The sequence below is a fragment of the Centropristis striata genome, chromosome 6 (assembly GCF_030273125.1).
Source record: "Centropristis striata isolate RG_2023a ecotype Rhode Island chromosome 6, C.striata_1.0, whole genome shotgun sequence".
NCBI lineage: Eukaryota > Metazoa > Chordata > Actinopteri > Perciformes > Serranidae > Centropristis > Centropristis striata.
Genome location: NC_081522.1, coordinates 9333085 through 9350878, shown reverse-complemented (window position 1 = coordinate 9350878; position 17794 = coordinate 9333085). Strand labels below are relative to the sequence as shown.

At 42.8% G+C, this 17794-nt stretch overlaps 4 protein-coding genes across 6 annotated transcripts in view; 1 reads left to right on the top strand and 3 right to left on the bottom strand.

Moving 5' to 3' along the window:
* reln (reelin) overlaps nucleotides 1–9625 on the top strand; it is a 98504-nt gene extending 88879 nt beyond the window's left edge. Inside the window, exons 53-64 of one of the 2 annotated variants that reach the window (XM_059334864.1) lie at nucleotides 37–214; nucleotides 329–504; nucleotides 590–696; nucleotides 1233–1475; nucleotides 1595–1770; nucleotides 1862–1935; nucleotides 2210–2371; nucleotides 2481–2638; nucleotides 2911–3130; nucleotides 3293–3490; nucleotides 4078–4176; nucleotides 8218–9625. In XM_059334864.1, coding sequence (XP_059190847.1) covers nucleotides 37–214; nucleotides 329–504; nucleotides 590–696; nucleotides 1233–1475; nucleotides 1595–1770; nucleotides 1862–1935; nucleotides 2210–2371; nucleotides 2481–2638; nucleotides 2911–3130; nucleotides 3293–3490; nucleotides 4078–4176; nucleotides 8218–8314 — 1888 coding nt within the window. In that variant the 3' untranslated portion in view covers nucleotides 8315–9625. Of the gene's footprint in view, nucleotides 1–36; nucleotides 215–328; nucleotides 505–589; nucleotides 697–1232; nucleotides 1476–1594; nucleotides 1771–1861; nucleotides 1936–2209; nucleotides 2372–2480; nucleotides 2639–2910; nucleotides 3137–3292; nucleotides 3491–4077; nucleotides 4177–8217 lie in introns of both variants that reach the window. The other variant, XM_059334863.1, reaches the window with a different exon arrangement.
* A 792-nt stretch (nucleotides 9626–10417) lies between these two features.
* Nucleotides 10418–15498, bottom strand: LOC131973645 (protein Bouncer-like). 2 transcript variants are annotated; one of them, XM_059335694.1, is made up of 2 exons: nucleotides 15355–15498; nucleotides 10418–11113 (listed from the first exon to the last, which is right to left on the bottom strand). In XM_059335694.1, exons 1-2 carry the CDS (start codon nucleotides 15360–15362, stop codon nucleotides 10723–10725), a joined length of 399 nt encoding a protein of 132 aa, XP_059191677.1. In that variant the 5' UTR covers nucleotides 15363–15498; the 3' UTR covers nucleotides 10418–10722. The 2 variants fall into 2 exon arrangements, with proteins under 2 accessions (XP_059191677.1, XP_059191676.1); XM_059335693.1 differs by lacking the exon at nucleotides 15355–15498 and adding an exon at nucleotides 11961–12544.
* A 14-nt stretch (nucleotides 15499–15512) lies between these two features.
* Nucleotides 15513–16450, bottom strand: LOC131973644 (protein Bouncer-like). The gene is made up of 2 exons (XM_059335692.1): nucleotides 16332–16450; nucleotides 15513–16233 (listed from the first exon to the last, which is right to left on the bottom strand). Exons 1-2 carry the CDS (start codon nucleotides 16352–16354, stop codon nucleotides 15762–15764), a joined length of 495 nt encoding a protein of 164 aa, XP_059191675.1. The 5' UTR covers nucleotides 16355–16450; the 3' UTR covers nucleotides 15513–15761.
* Nucleotides 16451–16795: 345 nt separating this feature from the next.
* Nucleotides 16796–17643, bottom strand: LOC131972998 (small integral membrane protein 29-like). Its single transcript, XM_059334834.1, has 5 exons — nucleotides 17632–17643; nucleotides 17246–17383; nucleotides 17135–17160; nucleotides 16937–17042; nucleotides 16796–16849 (listed from the first exon to the last, which is right to left on the bottom strand). The coding sequence occupies exons 1-5, from the start codon at nucleotides 17641–17643 to the stop codon at nucleotides 16796–16798; spliced, it is 336 nt and encodes a 111-aa protein (XP_059190817.1).
* Between the last annotated feature and the right edge of the window lie 151 nt (nucleotides 17644–17794).

Here is a 17794-nt window from a genome sequence, read left to right as displayed (position 1 = left end):
TGTTGTTTGACTAACCCATCCTGTCTTTTTTCCCAGGGCGGTGCGGTTCCGGTTTTTCCAGCAGCACTCAGACATTCAGTGGGGTGTGGAGAACTTTTACATTGGGCCAGCGTGTGACGGTCACTGTGGGGGACATGGGGATTGTCTGGATCAGCGCTGTCTCTGTGACCCAGGATTCACTGGACCAAACTGCTACGCCAGCACTGCTCTAAAGGTAAAGTCTGGCTTTTATTCAGTTAAAAAACAAGATAACAAAAGACAAGGACAAGTAGAATTCAGCTGTCCCAGATGGACTGTGATTCAATATGTGAGTCTTTTTTTTCTGCAGGCATCTCTGAAGGAGCGATTTGACTGGGAGGGCTCAGCAGGCCCTCAGTGGCAGGTTCTGGAGGGCGGCAGGCCCTGCACAGACTGTGGTGTGTTGGTCGAGGGGACAGCACTGTACTTTGGAGGAGCTGATGCAAGACAGGCTGTCACTGCAGATCTGGACCTCCGCGGAGCAAAGTTAGTACTCAACTTCTGGCAACCACGATTACCTTTAAATATTGTGCCACTCTAAGTGCATTTCGACCTGTGTTTGTATGGACAGGTTTGTGGAGTACTGGGCCAGGATCGGAAGTGAAGATAACATGACCATGTGCCACCGTCCAACTTGTCGTAAAGAGGGAGTGCTGCTGGACTACTCTACTGATGGAGGTGCAACAATAACATGCATGCATTCAGTGCATTGTATATTTTTTATGGACTGTTTTTAAAGAAGTGGATGTAGCCTCCGGGTCTGAAAAGTGAAGCCAATGCAGAAGTGCCCTATAATCTGCATTCTTTCTAATGGACAGCCTGGACATTATGACCAAAATCTTTCATTCCGATATTGATGATTCAATGTCTCGATAACAGTATTTATCATGATTTAGCATGTTTCTACGATAAAGCCTACTTTTGTATACTCCATACTCCATGTTAGTGAAACAGCACCTGTATGGTAAGCTTCCACAAGCATCAGAACATAAAGCATCATGGAAATAATGTCACCAATACTGCTGTTTTACAAACGATATAGAAAAATATATGCAATATTGTTTTGATAATATATATCGTCACATCACCCAGCCCTAGTGGCTACGTCCACTTCTTTCATTTAGTCTAATGTATTATTCCTTTTTTTTATCATTATCTGGCTATGCTTACTTCTCTTCTTTCATTCTTTCATTGTGTCTATATCTGTTCCTCAGGCGTGTCCTGGTCTCTGCTGCACGAGATGGACTATCTGAAGTATGTGTCAGTTAGGAGAGATTACATCGTCCTCCCAGAGGGAGCTCTGACCAATGCTACTCGTCTGCGCTGGTGGCAACCATTTACCATTTCCTCTGGCCTCGCCACCCCCAGCCTGGAGAGAGCCCAGTGGGCCATAGACAACATCTTGGTGGGGGGGTCGGACATCAACCCACCCACTCTGCTGGACACCTTTGATGATGGTGAGCTTGTTCGTGTTGATGTAACCAGAGTCTGACAGCTCATCGGTCATGACAAATTAATTCTGGAAATCACTTTGACTCTTTCTACTCTTCTCTTTTAATGTGTTACCTTCCACCAGAGGGTGTTTCACATGAGGAGAGCTGGAGTTTCTACCCTAATGCTGTGCGCACTGCTGGCTTCTGTGGAAACCCCTCCTTCCACCTGTACTGGCCAAATAAGAACCAAGACAAGACACACAACATCCTGGCCACACGAGAACTCATCGTGCAGCCTGGATATATTTTACAGTTTAAGGTACAGTACTGCCAGAGAGCCACAAACATGCTATATTAAAAGCTGTTAAAATGCTTTTGTCCTTCATTGTACATCTGTCTTGTTGTTGCAGATTGTTGTGGGTTGTGAGGCAGACACCTGTGAGGACCATCACTCTGTCCTGCTGCAGTACAGGAAGGATGCAAGGTAAGAAAGGCAGTTATACAGTAATAAAAGGACCATGACATATATAATACTGTTCATATTGAGGCGTGATGGCATACCTTTCCTTTTCTAACAGTTAATAGCCACACTGTGCCATTTTTATCCAGCCACTGTGGAAATAGACATTTATTATTAAGCTGACGTGAGAGTCAGAGCAGGTGGTGCTCTGATCTAAAACATCAGTGTTAAATGTCACATCAATTGCCTGACTCTACACTCACAATACACAATTATTTTTCTTTCTCTCTCCCTTTAGGTCTGACTCATGGCAGCTGGTACAGTCAGAGTGTCTCCCCTCTTCGGTCAACAACGTGGGCTGCTCTCCATTCCAGTTCCACGAGTCCACAATCTACAGTCCCGTCAACAGCTCAACATGGACCAGGGTCACTGTCCAGCTGCCAGACCACGTCTCCTCAGGGTAGGAGCACACAAATATTTTATTTCATATCATGACTTCACTCTGGTGCACTGGTCAAAACTCCTACTTTCCAGTTTAGCAGCCTTTTGTGATTTGTTGTGTTTTCCAGGGCTACTCAGTTCCGCTGGATTCAAAAGGAGGGCACAGGAGAGAGGCAGAGCTGGGGAGTGGACCATGTTTATATCGGCGAAGCCTGCCCGGGGCTCTGCAGCGGCCACGGCTACTGTACAAGTGGAGTGGTCTGCATCTGTGATGAGGGACACCATGGTGGGCCACAAACAGCATATTACACTCAAACTGCTAGATGCACACACAGCTCTACCTCATATGTACTCTTCAGAAGATAGTGCTATGCAGTAGAGTTTCTTTGTGACGTAAAATGGTGCAAGTGAGCAAAATGTTTCCATGTGATTGAGACCGCTCTTCTGAAGAAACGTCTCGACCACAGTTTTCCTGAAAAAAACATCTTGCACACCCCGCCATCAACTTCATTTCATCCAGTTTCATCACCTCCTCTTTTCTCACTTTCACCTCAACAGGTGATGACTGCTCCCTCTCCAGCAACGACCTGCCGAGCTCCATCAAGGACAACTTTGAGTCCGGCAGCGTGTCTCAGGAGAGCTGGCAGCTGATCCAGGGTGGTGGAGTGGGCAGCGGCTGTGGGCAGCTATCACCTCATGCCCACGGAGACTCACTCTACTTTAATGGCTGTAAGATGAGGCAGGCAGTTACCAAACCGCTGGACCTCACTCGAGCCAGGTACAGGTACTACCACAACATATGGTACATAACTAATTATGTAATCATACACCTACCTACCTCACAGCTAACACAGATTAGTTGTCTCCACATTCGTATCTGTATTATCAACCAGTAATGTTTCCTTTTCCCAACTTTCTCTCTTTTTCCGTCTCTCTACAGTAAGATCATGTTTGTGCTGCAGATCGGCAGCGTGGCACAGACAGACAGCTGTAACATAGCTCTGGATCAGGCTGACACAGTTGACCGTGCAGTGCTGCTGCAATACAGCGTCAACAATGGAGTCAGCTGGCATGTAATCGCCCAGCACCAGCCCAAAGACTTCATAAAGGCCCAGAGAGTCTCCTACAATATTCCACTGTGAGTGACACACAGAAACCCTCAGTTCAAACATATAGTTTATAATGAGGCACCATTCATAAAGGTTTAATATGATGTAACTAATGGCTTTGTTAATGTTAATTAATCTTTTACTAATGTTACTTTCTTGTCACGCTCTAAAAACAACTGTCAGCTATACTTGTAAGTAAGTAATTCATACACTTTTTACACTTTTATCTTAATTTTCAAACCTGCATTTGTAAATATTAAATGTTGTCAATAAATAGATTTTAGTCCAGATGTTCTGCAGCTGTTTTCCAGAAGGTAAGTCAATTCGCGGAGTGTCCCTCTTAAAGGAAGAGCTTGCTTAAAAGACAAAGCAACTGTCATAAAGAGAATAAATATCAGCCCCGATTTTTCACAGCCTCAAAGTTCTTTTTCAGTTTATAACTGATCTATAACTAATTTATAAATGATTTATTAGTCCTTACAAAAGCCTTAAGTTACAGCTTTTAATCCTTTTATAAAGGGTGCCTTATTAAAAACTATTTTAAATCAGTGTGGTAAACTTCATAAGACTGGTTTGAAGCAACTATAATCACTGATGTTTCCCGTGGTCTCTCCAGAGAGGCAAGAGTTAAAGGGGTGATGCTGCGATGGTGGCAGCCACGCCACGATGGTGCAGGACATGACCAGTGGGCGTTGGACCATGTGGAAGTAGTTCTGTGAGTACCCAATTCCCTGCCAGCCCCAGCACCCCAGACTGGCCCCCAAAAGAGCCCCGATCTGCCCCTGTCTCTACCTCTGCCTCAGCCTCACCTGTAGAAACAGTCTCCTCACAAACGCAGGGATACAGTCTACACATACTATAAGCACAGCTACATGTGTGCTGCTTACCACTGACAACCAACCTCTCAGGAGTTGTTTATAATGCTCATCACGGCTTCTGGTGTCAAGCAGAGGTGGCAAACAGAGTAGATGACTGCAAAATGACTAAATGACTGCAGTGTGCATTGCTGTGAAGAGTTCTGTTTGTGGATGGCTGTTCTGTGTATGACAGATCAACTCCTGCTGTCAGATCATCATATTTTCAGTGTCTTGTAGAACCCATGCATCTCCCATATAAACAGCAAAGAATGTATGTATTTCTTCACAGAAATGTCTAAAAAGCCTTAAAAATATACTTAAAACTTGAGAAAGTTGTAGGTAAAGTAAATTTAAACAATTTAAGTTTTTAAAACACTCTTTAAAATGTTGCCATTCATGTTCGCGCTGAAGCACTCATTTGATATGAAGCATCCATTCACATATTCTTTCATAAATAACAGTATTCACTCATTTACAGTCAGCTCTCCTGCCCTCTAGTGGTCATTATAAGGCATGGCACAGAGTGCTGGAGTAGAGCTACAAAGTTGCAGAATATTGCTAGTAAAGTACAAGTCAAATTTTATTTTATTTGACAGATGTAGCGGTAGGCCATTGGATGCAAATTAGACATAAGGTTCAGAGCTTTGCTGGGAGTGAATTGAAATAACTAGACCTCTTTGAATAATAACGGAATGCCCCTGCTATATGCAATACATAAACTGTGAAGGTGTGTCTTTGTCTTACTGTGATGTCAGCATTGTCAGACAGTCCTTCAGTCTGACTCAACTATTCTCGTTTTCATTTCCACACACATTTCATGTGCAAAAATGGTCCTGAATTTCATTCTACTGGGAATAAAAGAAATGTCCTTCTTCATCTTAAATTTTGATTACATGGAACTTTTAGACAGCCTGCGCTGATTCACTGATTGTTTTTCTCTTTTTTTCTTTCCCTTTTTACATTTATATTGCATTTTAGTCTGTAACCAGGATCAATAAACATTTTCTTTATGTGGAAGACAAGGCCAGTTTTCAAATCAAATCGGCAAAGCTGGAGATTCTGCAGGGCACTGAAGATATCATGAACATGGTCTATACTCAGCCAGCATACTCTCAACATATATCAATATATCATAAAGCATTTTGAATGCATTTCTGCATGTTGCTGTGGGTATCAGAGCAATGTTCCCTCTGCTGTGGGTGCTGATTGTTCATTCAGATGTGTACCCAATGCATTTCAAATGCTGCATACACGAACCATAAGGCATATTTCATGTGCAGCTGATACAAAGTTACACACACACACACACACACACACACACACACACACATTTATGCCTAACCTGAGCTGTCCCTGGTCTACGTGGTCGTGACCTGTCCCACTCCCTCCCTGCCTCGCACGGTTTTCAACAGTGTCTGCTGAAAAGAGTGACCGTGATCCTCACACTTTGCTCTGTTGTTTATTTCTCTCTGTTCACCACTCCTTCACTCCTTCACACATTCTTCCTCTCACTCTCACTCCTGCTCAATCTTTTCTTTTGCTCCACACGCCTTTTTCTCCCTGCTGCTTAATGTCACTGACGTGTTTGATTATGTGGTCATGCTCACTCCTCTGCTTGTGCCGCAACGTATCCTACCTTCATCCTCCTCCTCCTCCTCCTCCTTCTCCTCCTTCTCCTTCTCCTTTCCTTCCTCAAAACTTTCCCTTTTTCTCTTTTCCTCTTCCCATCTGGCATACAACGGACGGATTACTGCTGTATATCTTGCTCTCTGTCTTCTCTTCTACCTGTGATTATCTCTCACTTTCCCTTCATCTTTGTTACATTTCTCTGCTGTCTCCTCACTCAATCTACACCAACTACTCTTCTGCTCTATGTTCTTCCTCGTCATTCTCTCTGCCTTTCCCACCCACTATCACTTCTTCTTCTTCTTCTTCTTCTTCTTCTTCTTCTTCTTCTTCCTTGAACCTCTGACTATCTTTATGCCTCTTCTCTCTCCTCCCTTCTCCCCACTTTGGGCCCCTGCCTCCCCAGGCTGGGGCTCCTACCCCCCCAGACCTTTCTGCGAGACAGCAGTCCCCTCCTCCTGCTTCTCCCCTCTCGCACTCTAACCTCTGCTCTCTTCTGTATTCTGCTCCCTCTGGCATGGCTGTAGTGTGAGGTAAGTTCTCCGCCTCTTCCTGAATGCAGCCCCCCCCCCTCCCTCCCTCACCTTCCTCCCAACCCTCTCTTCTCCCTGTTACACTGTGCACACTCTCCCACACTTTTCACTGACACACCCGGCCCTCCTCATCATCACCACGGTCATCTTCATGCCCTCGCCTTAACTCAAGCCCCAGGCAGGTCAACAAGCAGGCCAGCTGTTCACAGGTGGAGGCTCGCTGACAGAATGATCTTAAATTATAAAACAAAGCTCATAACAACACAGTGAATAGAGGGGTAAACAGAGCGGTAAAATCTTGAGTGGTGGCATTTTTTTATTTTTTTTGGACATTGCATCCCTTAAAAGGGGATCCTCAAGGCATTTTAATGTAATAATTTACATACACAAATGTCAATGGTACTGTGTTTGTGTGTATATGTGTGATGTAATCCATCACTATACCTATATATGTTTGTTCTGTTCTTGCTACTACCTCTACTGCAAAACTGTTGTAGTGTTTTTGACCTAGATGCTAAAATAAAAGCCGACACACACAATTCAATGATCCTACTTGAGAAAGATTGCTCTTTGTGGGTCTGGTATTTATCACACACCAGCCCAAACACTGAAAATCTTTTTTTTTCTCCATTCATTTACCAACGTCAGTTACAATGCAGGGCATTTCACATCATTAATTTCAAATGATGGCCCATTCGGTGGGAGAGTTTCATCCGACTAACCTCCTCCATCCAGCTCCTTGCATGGCTTTTTACGGATCGACTTTTGCAGCAGCTCTCCATCCCTTTTTCACTCATGGCTGTGTGTCTGTCTGCGGACAACAACAACATGACGCTGAGCCAGGAGCTCCCTCCTTACAACCCTCTGGTTTCTCACCAAAAAAACTGAAAAAACAAGTGCTCACAAACACACTCTCTAAAAGATATGCAGTTTACCAGCCATCACTCCCATCCGCCTCCACACTTCCACCTGCACCAGCATCACGCACACGCACACACACACACACACACACACACACACACACACACACACACACACACACACACCATCCCCTCCCCTCCCCCACCCCTCCTGATCCGCCCCGCTTCGCAGAGGCCCCCTGCCTGCCCTGGCTGCACTCCTGGCTCACTGGCTCCGCCCTGCTGGATGGAAGAGGCAATGAACAGGCTAAGCAAGAGCGATCTTCCGCAGCTTCTCTCTGTGTCTCTTAGTTTCAAAAAACCACCCCTTCTCTGCTCACAACCCTGCACTTTTATGGCCTTGGTTTAATTATTTTTCTTTTCTCCCAGTGACGGCTGTTAACTCTGACCTCAAACACTCAGAGTTTCCCCCCTAGCATCTGTGGTAGTATGTTTGTAGACTCTGTGTCCCATGTCTTGTTCTGTGACTTTTGGTCTTAGATACATGTAGTTCTACCGCCATGTTCACCATCTAGCTGCATCTCATTTGTGCAGAACGTAAACGAATCCAGTCGTGTAGAGTAGCGCCACCCGTTCTCCAAACCATGAGACCCATACAGGTGTTGAGTGTTTGAGGTTATGGCTGAAAATTATTATAAATGCCAGCATGAACATGGATGTGAGTGAGTATGAAAGCTGCATTCAACCATTTGTGTGTTTGCGTGCATGGATGAGAGTGGGTGCATGGGAATGTGTGGATTTTTAGTGCCCTGTACCTGGTCACTAATGTTCACACTCCTCCTCTTTCCCCCTCTCTTTCACTGTCTTTGTATCCCTGCAGCACCCGTAAACAAAACTACATGATGAACTTTGCCAGACAGACCGGCGCGCGACACTACTACAGCCGCAAGAGGCGGGCACTGCAACAGCGTGCCTGAACCCACCGAGAAGGGATACGCCCTCTGACCTGCCAATCACACATTGACCCGCCACACCCATCCTTTTGCTCCTGACGACATATCGCCCTGTCGAGTCCCATCCACCAGCGGATTCCAGTCAGCCTTAGACTTCCCTTCACCCATCTCTCCTTACCCTCTGCCACAAACACAGGCCACCCAATCAGCTCACGCCAGCCAATCAAGGCCTTCCCAACCATACGGGACGGCGGGAATGAAACTCAGAAGAAATGAGTGAATCGGCCATTTTGTTTACTTTTTTTCATGGACAGTCGGTTTCTAGTTGTTTTCTAATTATTGCTGTGGTTGCTGTTCCTACCCACGAAAACCGACCCTCTGGCTGACCTCCCCGTCACTCCCTTCCCTCTCCTCATCCTCCTTTTCCTACCACACTGTGAAATTGAGAGATAATATATCACTGCTGAACTGACCAGCCGATTGGAGAGTTGCCTCCCAGTTCCACTGAGCCGATTGGGGGAGGACCACTCCACTGCCGCCAACCAGTACGCCAGGAGAAAGATCACAACGATGATACTGACCATAAAGAGGAATAACGGTGATGAAGAAGCTCAAAAAAGAAAAAAAAAAAAAGAGTACTGTGTTCTTGCTGTTCTGTGTGTCTGTGGGTTCTTTTTGTGATGAGTTGACTGTGGTGTTCTGTTCATTTGTTTGTTCGTTTTCTACTAATTCATATGCTTTTAAGGGGGGGAGGGGAGGGGGGTGCTGGGTTCTGTTTCCTTTTCCTCGTTTATCTGGAACGGATGTGGGCGGGGCGGAAAAGAGCCCGGCCTTCACTGGAAGAAGGAATGAAAGAACGATTTGCACGACTGGAAAAGGAGAAAATAAGAAAAAATTAAAGACTGAACATTCATTTTTGTTGTTTTTTTTAATCATTTTTTTATATATGTTGGTTCCCGAAAATACAGATATTTATGGTAAATGGTTCTTCACGTAACCTATTTAAGATGCACTGTGCGTGAAATCTGTATGTTATTTTCTAGTGTTAAGTTATTAGGCAGTCGAGTCAGGCTCTCAGACTGCATCATCTCCCCTCTTCTTTCTCTTCCCTCCTCTCATGTGCTGTTTCCCCCCTTCCCACCCCTCTCTCTCTCTGCTGATTTCTGATACCTGGAGGTGAGGCTCTATTAGTGTTGTTTTTTGAAGTCTGTGTAATATGGACCCTCTGCCCTCAGTGTAACTCCAGTATAGCAATCTCCTGTATATATATGTATATCCACTATGGGGAGACCCAGCAGCCTTATAAAAGGGAAATAAAGAACTGTCCAAACCTCATACTGTACACATTGCTTGAGCTGCTCTCTTTCACTCTTAAAAGATAAGCCTGACATTTATCCTTTTATTTTCAAATTCATCAAAATCTCAGGAGGTGCATTTCCATCTACGTCATTTTATGTGAATTTGCATAAATAAGTGGAAATGTTGAACATTTAAAAAGATATTGCATAAAAGTTTTTATGTTTGGCTGGTGTGGAATAGTTGGCGAATCAATAAAGGCAAAAAGTGCAATGTCATCCAAAGCTCCAGGAACAGTGCCGAGCTTTAACACCATTTTGACATAGTGGCCAAACAGTGGAATTACAACTTCCCTTCCATCACATAACACCATGGGGCCCAAAAAGACATTTTCCCTCTTCAGTCTGAACACTTAAATAGCTCTTATTTAAATCATTAGCTGCCAAAAATTGAAAAGTTTTAATTTGTGATACATTTGGATGGAAACCTGGGTCATTCTCCCAATAGTTTCCGACTTTCCTTCCCTGTCTGTGGCACTCAGTCCCAAGCCCATTCACATTTGATCCTTCTAAGGAAGTACATCTTTCCCCTGCATTTGTTTGGGACTATTTTCAGTCACATATTAATACACAAAACTAAGCAGGATGATATATGTGGGAGCGCAAATAAACTACAGTGCACATGGGCCCATAACACATTGGAATAAGTTATATCAGAATATAATTACCCTTATTTGTTGACAGTTAAAATGTATTGTCAGCTCATTGGTGTGTGTGTGTGTGTGTGTGTGTGTGTGTGTGTGTTGGAGTGAGAAAGAAAAGTGTCTGCAAATATCCATAAGAGCATAGAAACATTTATTTATAGAAATGAAAACATTATAAAACTGATTTGTCACCAAAATACTGTAAAAGAATAGGTTAAAATCTCTGCCATCGCCCTGGTGTAACACCTCAGTGTCTTCAGACTGGGTGTTCCCCACAAACTGCTGCAGGCGCTCTGCATTACTCCATGCTGAGGCTGCAGAGATGTCTCCGAGCACTGCTCACTTGATGTTGAAACAAATAAACACCCTTCCCCTCCTCTTTTGACATGAACCCCTAAAGATGCTCACGACAAAGCGCATCAAGTGTCTTTAGTCACAATCTGCCAGCCGTCACAGCGACAGTCAGAAGTGTTGCAGTGATGTAGAGGGATGTGGATGTGACGCCTGGGCAGGAGTTGCAGTACGGCTTATCACAGCAGCTGTAGCTCATGGTGTAGACGGTTCCCTTGAGCCTGAGGCTGTGCACCTGGCTGCAGTCTCTCTTCGCCATGCAGCCCCTGGCCGACAGCGCACTGTGGTTGCCATAGCGACCATCGGCCTTAAAGCACAGCTCCTCAGGAGGGCACTCCGTCACAATGAACTCAAATTTCTTCTCCTTCTCCAGAATGGGGCTGTAGTAGCAGCGCAGGTTGTCACAGAGCAGCGAGGGCAGGAGGAGGTAGAGCCACAACACAACGACTTGCAGGAGCTGCGACATGTTCGACCTGCAGAGTGAACAACACAGCCGTTAGGTATTTTACTGACATAATGACCCAATATAGTGACAATAAAACATTTTTGCTTTAGTAATCTAATTAGGGAACTCAAGCCTGGCATTTGTTTATAATTTTCTTACTTTCAAAAAAATTCAACAGGAGGTGCATTTACATCTGCAAGATTTTATATGAATTTTCATAAATATTCATAAATTCAAAATAAAATATTGCATAAAAGTTTTTTTTGTTTGGCTCAGGTTGAATAGTTGATGCACTAAAATCAAAAAGTGCAATGGTATCCAAGGCTCCAGGAACTGTGCCGAGCTAAGGCCATGGGCCCAAAAAGACATTTTAGAGGCATTAGATACTTTACTGACAAAATGACCCAATATTTTGGCAATAAAACTTTTTGTAATTTAGTTTAAAAAACTAAAAAAAAACTAAATATAAGCATTATGCATCAATTTCTGTTAAACACTTGTGGTCTCAGAGCCAAGATCAAGTCACACCACTTAAGTAATCGTCTCAGACTTGACAAAGCTCCAGCAGAGGCACAAAAGATGTAATATAACAGTTTCCACAGGCTCTGTAGAACTCTACATGACTATTACATCGACTTTGACATGTCAAATTTATGTCATCTTTAATTAATTGTCATCTTCTGGTTGTTGTTTTTCTTATTTCAAGACCATCACTGAAGACATTCAGCAAGTTAACTTCAATTTCTTAGCCCTCAAGCCATCATTCTAATGCACAGGTGTCAATCATCTCCACTGATTGTCACATTCAAAATGCTCCAGTCTGAAGAGGCAGAAAGGGATGAAACTATTTAGTGTGCAGCTTTAAAAACACTCACCTGCACATTTTTGTAAAATATTTGTATTCCAGTAAAAACTTTTCAGAGTTTCTCCTGATGAACTCTAATCTCACCACTGACTCCAGATCCTCCTGCACAGACCACGCCTCCCAGCACACCTGCTGGTGAAATCTACACAAATGAACTGCACCAAGTGGGAGGCTTAATCATGGTACTTTTATTTTGCTGAATTCATCAGTAACCACATAAATAATGTCAGCATTGTACCAGGAGGATGGCTGACAAATCCACCTTTTTCTCTCCGGAGCAAAAATATAATCCCACACACATTCATTTAGTAAAAATACAAACTATCACAAACACTTGATTGAATGTTAGCGACCTTTTGGAGACTCAGATAAGCACCTGTGGCTGGCAGGCCTCTCCTCAGCCTCCTATGAGCACCTCTATGATGCAGTGGTAGGTGACTCGGTGCTCCCTGATGATGTGTAATTTGCACATGAATCCCATAGCTCCTCTCTAAGAACATTAGTGATGTTGGTGTTATCTATTTTGCCTTTGATCATTCTCAGTAGCAGCTTCAGTTTGGTGTCAGACTTTGGCCGGCTGTTACATTTGTTTTTGATCTATTCACTTGGTGAATTGCTAGGTTAATTTTAGTGGCTATGGACATAAGCCCCAAGGATAAGTATAATTTCTTTGGCTAGAGTAATCAATAAGAACCTAGTTATTACACACCACCTTTTAATACCAAAAGATTCAAAAACCTAATGTCCACTACTGCACTTTCAATGCAATTGAAAATGTATTGATAGTATAGCAAGGTGCAAGCATACAGCATAAATTGATTCAAAAGTGATTACTTAAAATATAAAAAAATCTCAACAATGAAATGCTTATCGTCTACTTAATGTCTTACCATGATATCCTAACTGCCTGTGTTGAATGAAGCTGTAGCTGGGAATTAAACCTGCAGATTTTGGAGAAGGAGACGTGAGAATTGTCTGGTCAAGTAACTCTTTTGCAATGCCCGGCTTCAGGCCTCCGCCGTGGCTCTCCACTCTGTCCAAAGTCGGAATGATCCTTGACTGGTCCCTTGGTCCTGGCGTCAGTAAGAACTCAGAAAGAAGACTTCTTTAATCTATCATCGACTGGCGTTGGAATGGTTATTCTTCTTCTCACTTGTCTCTCATCTTGATGTGGTCGTTCAGGCGTTGTCTCCAGTTCTTGAGAGTTGGTTTGAAGAGTCTTGCAGCTCCCCGAGAAGAATAACCACGATTCTTCTTGTGTTGCAGCTTCTATACCCTGCCGCTCCTTCTTTCAGAGCATTTCCTCCTTGCCACTCCTCACCAGTCCTCTCATTGGTTACATCTTCCTTCTGGTTTCCACTGTTGCCATGGCCCGATCACTTGGACCGTCCCTCTCACCTCTTCTTCACCTGTTTCTGTCAGCCCAACAAGTTCCGCACATACAACATGTCCCGGGTTGATCCTTCCTCTTTTGAGTTCCCCCTTTTTCTACTGTCTTCGCCCTGTCTCAATCACTTTATTTCAAAATTTCTAACAATCAATCCGGTTACCACATATACTGATACAAACTGACCATTATTGCATTCATTTCAACAGTTTTTCCATCAAATCACATCAACATTGTAACTCATCATTTTACATACAATCATCATCAACTTTTCATTAGCATCTTTTTCAAAATAATAATACTGGATCAACATCAATCATTACAGTGCCATTCATGCATCACATCATCTATTAGGAAAGTGCCCAACTGTCATCAACTGTTGTTACCCTGCTGGAAAGTCCCCAGTTTCCACAGTCTCATACCACTTTAGCTGGGGTGTTGCGAGTAGAGATCTCAACTTATGCTACCTATACACAAGATTTTGAAAAGATTTGTAAAGACTCCTGTAAAACTATCAGCTCACACCTGCTCACATCTGAAGACAAGTGTTTAGAGTTTTTAGTCACAGCCTAGTCTCAGACTGAGATTCTACAAAGACTGTGAATCTTTCAGGGTCACTATTTTCAAGACTACAACTTCTTTTAGCATTCTTTACTTACCATGCATTTTTTTTCCTCATCATGCTCTAAGTAAAAACTTACAAAATTGAGGAGAAGCAGCTTTTGGCTACAGCTGCTCTAGTGTGTGCAGTGTTTTGTGTTGAAAAAAAACCCCAAAAACAATAAAAAGAAGAATAGACGCCACAAAATGCCCCTCACAAAGCTGAAAAGGGGTTTCTGTTTTTCTGACATGAAAAGTTGACTATTTTACAGTAAACAAAATAGATATAAGGAAGAATAAAGGAAAGGAAAATGTATAAATGAATTCATGATATACATTTATGTCCTATTTAATTATGTGTTTAATTGAATATTTATATATATCAGCTCTTTCAACTCTCATTTAGTTAATCATACATTAATTATCGATTATTTATTACTTATTTATGTATAGGCCTACATTTATTTATAAATTTTAACTGGGTCTCCTTATTGTTCTCTTTACTAAGAAACAACGCCCCCAAAATCCCGCTTGTGGCCGTAAATATATTACATCACTATATTTGTATTTAGGACTGAGCTTACTAGCATTATTGTGATATTACTTTTTCCTGTGGAAGTGGTTTTACTGGCCGGTCTGGAACCCGGGACCTTTTACCCGCTTATATATTAGTTGTTGATTGTGTTAATATCAAACACGTTTGATATGATCGCAAACCCAAGACTAGGAAAAGGCTGATATGAAACAGCGCCGATTACTACCTTACACTAACGATCGACATGACAGGAGCGCTCTGTGACTCCAGTAAAACTCCTAGATTTACTAAAGACTTTCAGTTTTTAGTCTGAGACTGTGAAAATCGTTTGGTGTAAGCCCAGCATTACTTGACACAGCAGCAGGTGTGAGAGACGTTGAACTCAACCCCCTGATGAGATGATTTTGTGGGAGCCACAGAGGACAGCGACTTTTTGTAATGTAGTTGTTTTTTTTTAACTAAATATAAGCACTATGCATCAATTTCTGTTAAACACTTGTGGTCTCAGAGCCAAGATCAAGTCACACCACTTAAGTAATCGTCTCAGACTTGACAAAGCTCCAGCAGAGGCACAAAAGATGTAATATAACAGTTTCCACAGGCTCTGTAGAACTCTACATGACTAGTACATCGACTTTGACATGTCAAATTCATGTCATCTTTAATTGTCATCTTCTGGTTGATGTTTTTCTTATTTAAAGACCATCACTGAAGACATTCAGCAAGTTAACTTCAATTTCTTAGCCCTCAAGCCATCATTCTAATGCACAGGTGTCAATCATCTCCACTGATTGTCACATTCAAAATGCTCGAGTCTGTCGAGGCAGAAAGTGATGAAACTATTTAGTGTGCAGCTTTAAAAACAGTATTATAAAGACTCACCTGCACATTTTTGTGAAATATTTGTATTCCAGTAAAAACTTTTCAGAGTTTCTCCTGATGAACTCTAATCTCACCACTGACTCCAGATCCTCCTGCACAGACCACGCCTCCCAGCACACCTGCTCGTGAAATCTACACAAATGAACTGCACCAAGTGGGAGGCTTAATCATGGTACTTTTATTTTGCTGAATTCATCAGTAACCACATAAATAATGTCAGCATTGTACCAGGAGGATGGCTGACAAATCCACCTTTTTCTCTCCGGAGCAAAAATGTAATCCCACACACATTCATTTAGTAAAAATACAAAGTATCACAAACACTTGATTGAATGTTAGCGACCTTTTGGAGACTCAGATAAGCACCTGTGGCTGGCAGGCCTCTCCTCAGCCTCCTATGAGCACCTCTATGATGCAGTGGTAGGTGACTCGGTGCTCCCTGATGATGTGTAATTTGCACATGAATCCCATAGCTCCTCTCTAAGAACATTAGTGATGTTGGTGTTATCTATTTTGCCTTTGATCATTCTCAGTAGCAGCTTCAGTTTGGTGTCAGACTTTGGCCGGCTGTTACATTTGTCTTTGCAGCAGCAGGTGTGAGTGACGTTGATCTCAACCCCTTGGTGAGAGATGATTTCGTGGGAGCCACAGAGGTCAGCGTCCACGCAGCCCTGAGCAGACAGGATGTGGATCGGGCCATAGTGGCCTCTGGAGCTGGAACAGCGCTGATCAGGCAGACACTGGCTGGTGATGTTGGAGCAGGACTTGCCTTTTTGCTGCAGAGGACAGTAGTAACACAGCAGGCTGTCCAGACTCAGAGTGGGGAGGAACAGAGCTGTGGCAGCCAGGATGATGGTCAGGACCCAGAGTGGTCCCAGACTAATGTAAACCCACACACAGTTAAATAGTTCAAAAACATACTTTATATATTCACAGTCATCACTGAGAGGTTTCAATAGTTTAGGTGCAACATTCACCTGCTTTTTCTTTGTGATCTCATCGTCCTCAATGTAAAAACTTTCTGAACGTGTCAACCTGAAGAACCTCCAAACACCAGCAAACCCTCTGATTACCAAGCAGAAACAGGTGCGTCTTTAAGCTTAATCCATAAATAATTTTTAGAAAAACACATGCAAAACAAAAAGCATTTAAACTGACTTTTAGCTTTCAATCTATTACTCAAAAGTAACATCTTCATTTTTCTTTTAAAACACTTTGTTCAGTCTTTAAAAAAAAAAAATCTCAGCTGGGGCAGCAGGCACTGTGACAGCACCATCTGCTGTTGGCACGGAGCATGGCAGAGGGAAGAAATTACATTTTTTATATGTTTTTTTAAAGATAGTGCTATACCACTGTAAATTGGTAAAACCAGTACAAAAAAAATAAATGTAGAAATCGTCCTCTAATTGGCAGCATTCTTTTCTCTTTCTTGATTCTCTGTTCATGTTCCATAGGCGGATGAAAATGAAAGCTTCCCCTCCTTATACAAAGGTTCCTGTAAAGAATAGCAAATTCTGAATGACATTAAATGTTCATTACCACTGTAGAAAATTGTGGTGTATGATTAGTAATGTTTGCTCACAGCCAGCTCCTCCTCCTCCTCCCTGCTAGCGTCCGGCCACTCATCTTGTTCCTCTGTGGGGTCGTAGCTGTACAGAGGAATCAGCCTGTGGCGTAGTGCATCTAATCTGAAGCAAATCATACAAAAGAAACCAAACTGTGACTAAACATAAAAGATACAAAACTGACCCAAAAGTGATGTTTATACTCCAGAACTTACCTCGACTGCCTTCTGATATAAACCACCTGAAAAGAAGCACAAAAATAAAAACTTAAAGATAAACTTACTGCATGGTGCATTTAAAAAAATAAACATGTAAACTGTCCTTACCACTGCCACCACACATCCAATAAGTGTGAGGAAGATAAAAGGGATAAGTGCATAGTAACCAGGAAATCCAGGTCTGGGGTTTGGGGGTAAAATGTGGGGAGTTGTTTGGTTCAGATTCATTTCTTTCTGCTCGATCTCCTCCCTCGTACAACAGTACACCCCTCAGCTCCGCACACCTCAGCTGACACCTCTGTGACACATTTAGTGGAGTGCCGTCGCTTTCATTCCCTCACAAAGGCCATGTTGAGCTTTCTTAACTCCAGGAAGTCTCATAATTCTTGCAATAAAGAGTCCCACAGCACACACAGTTAACTATGACATCTATAAAGCAGGAATCAGAGTTTCAAATGACCTGACGAGGAAGTAAATGAGTAATTTATTCTTACCTTATCTGTCATTTGTAGAGAAATGTAAGCACACATTTCCTTCTTGCTGCTTTTATTTCACTTCACAAGAAACACAGTGGTTGCATACCTCAACCTGCTCAATGACATTCCTGAGTGAGGAGTGGATGTGATGTAATAATGTTTAGTTGACTGAACTGGATAG

Coding starts and splice junctions, on each gene's coding strand:
- LOC131972998 (XM_059334834.1), bottom strand. Junction 17,161..17,245: donor TTGGATGTGTGGTGGCAGTG/GTAAGGACAGTT, acceptor GCTTCTTTTCAG/GTGGTTTATATCAGAAGGCA. Junction 17,043..17,134: donor TATATCAGAAGGCAGTCGAG/GTAAGTTCTGGA, acceptor GATTTGCTTCAG/ATTAGATGCACTACGCCACA.
- LOC131973644 (XM_059335692.1), bottom strand. CDS start 16,354: ATGAGATCACAAAGAAAAAGCAG. Junction 16,234..16,331: donor AGATCACAAAGAAAAAGCAG/GTGAATGTTGCA, acceptor GGTTTACATTAG/TCTGGGACCACTCTGGGTCC.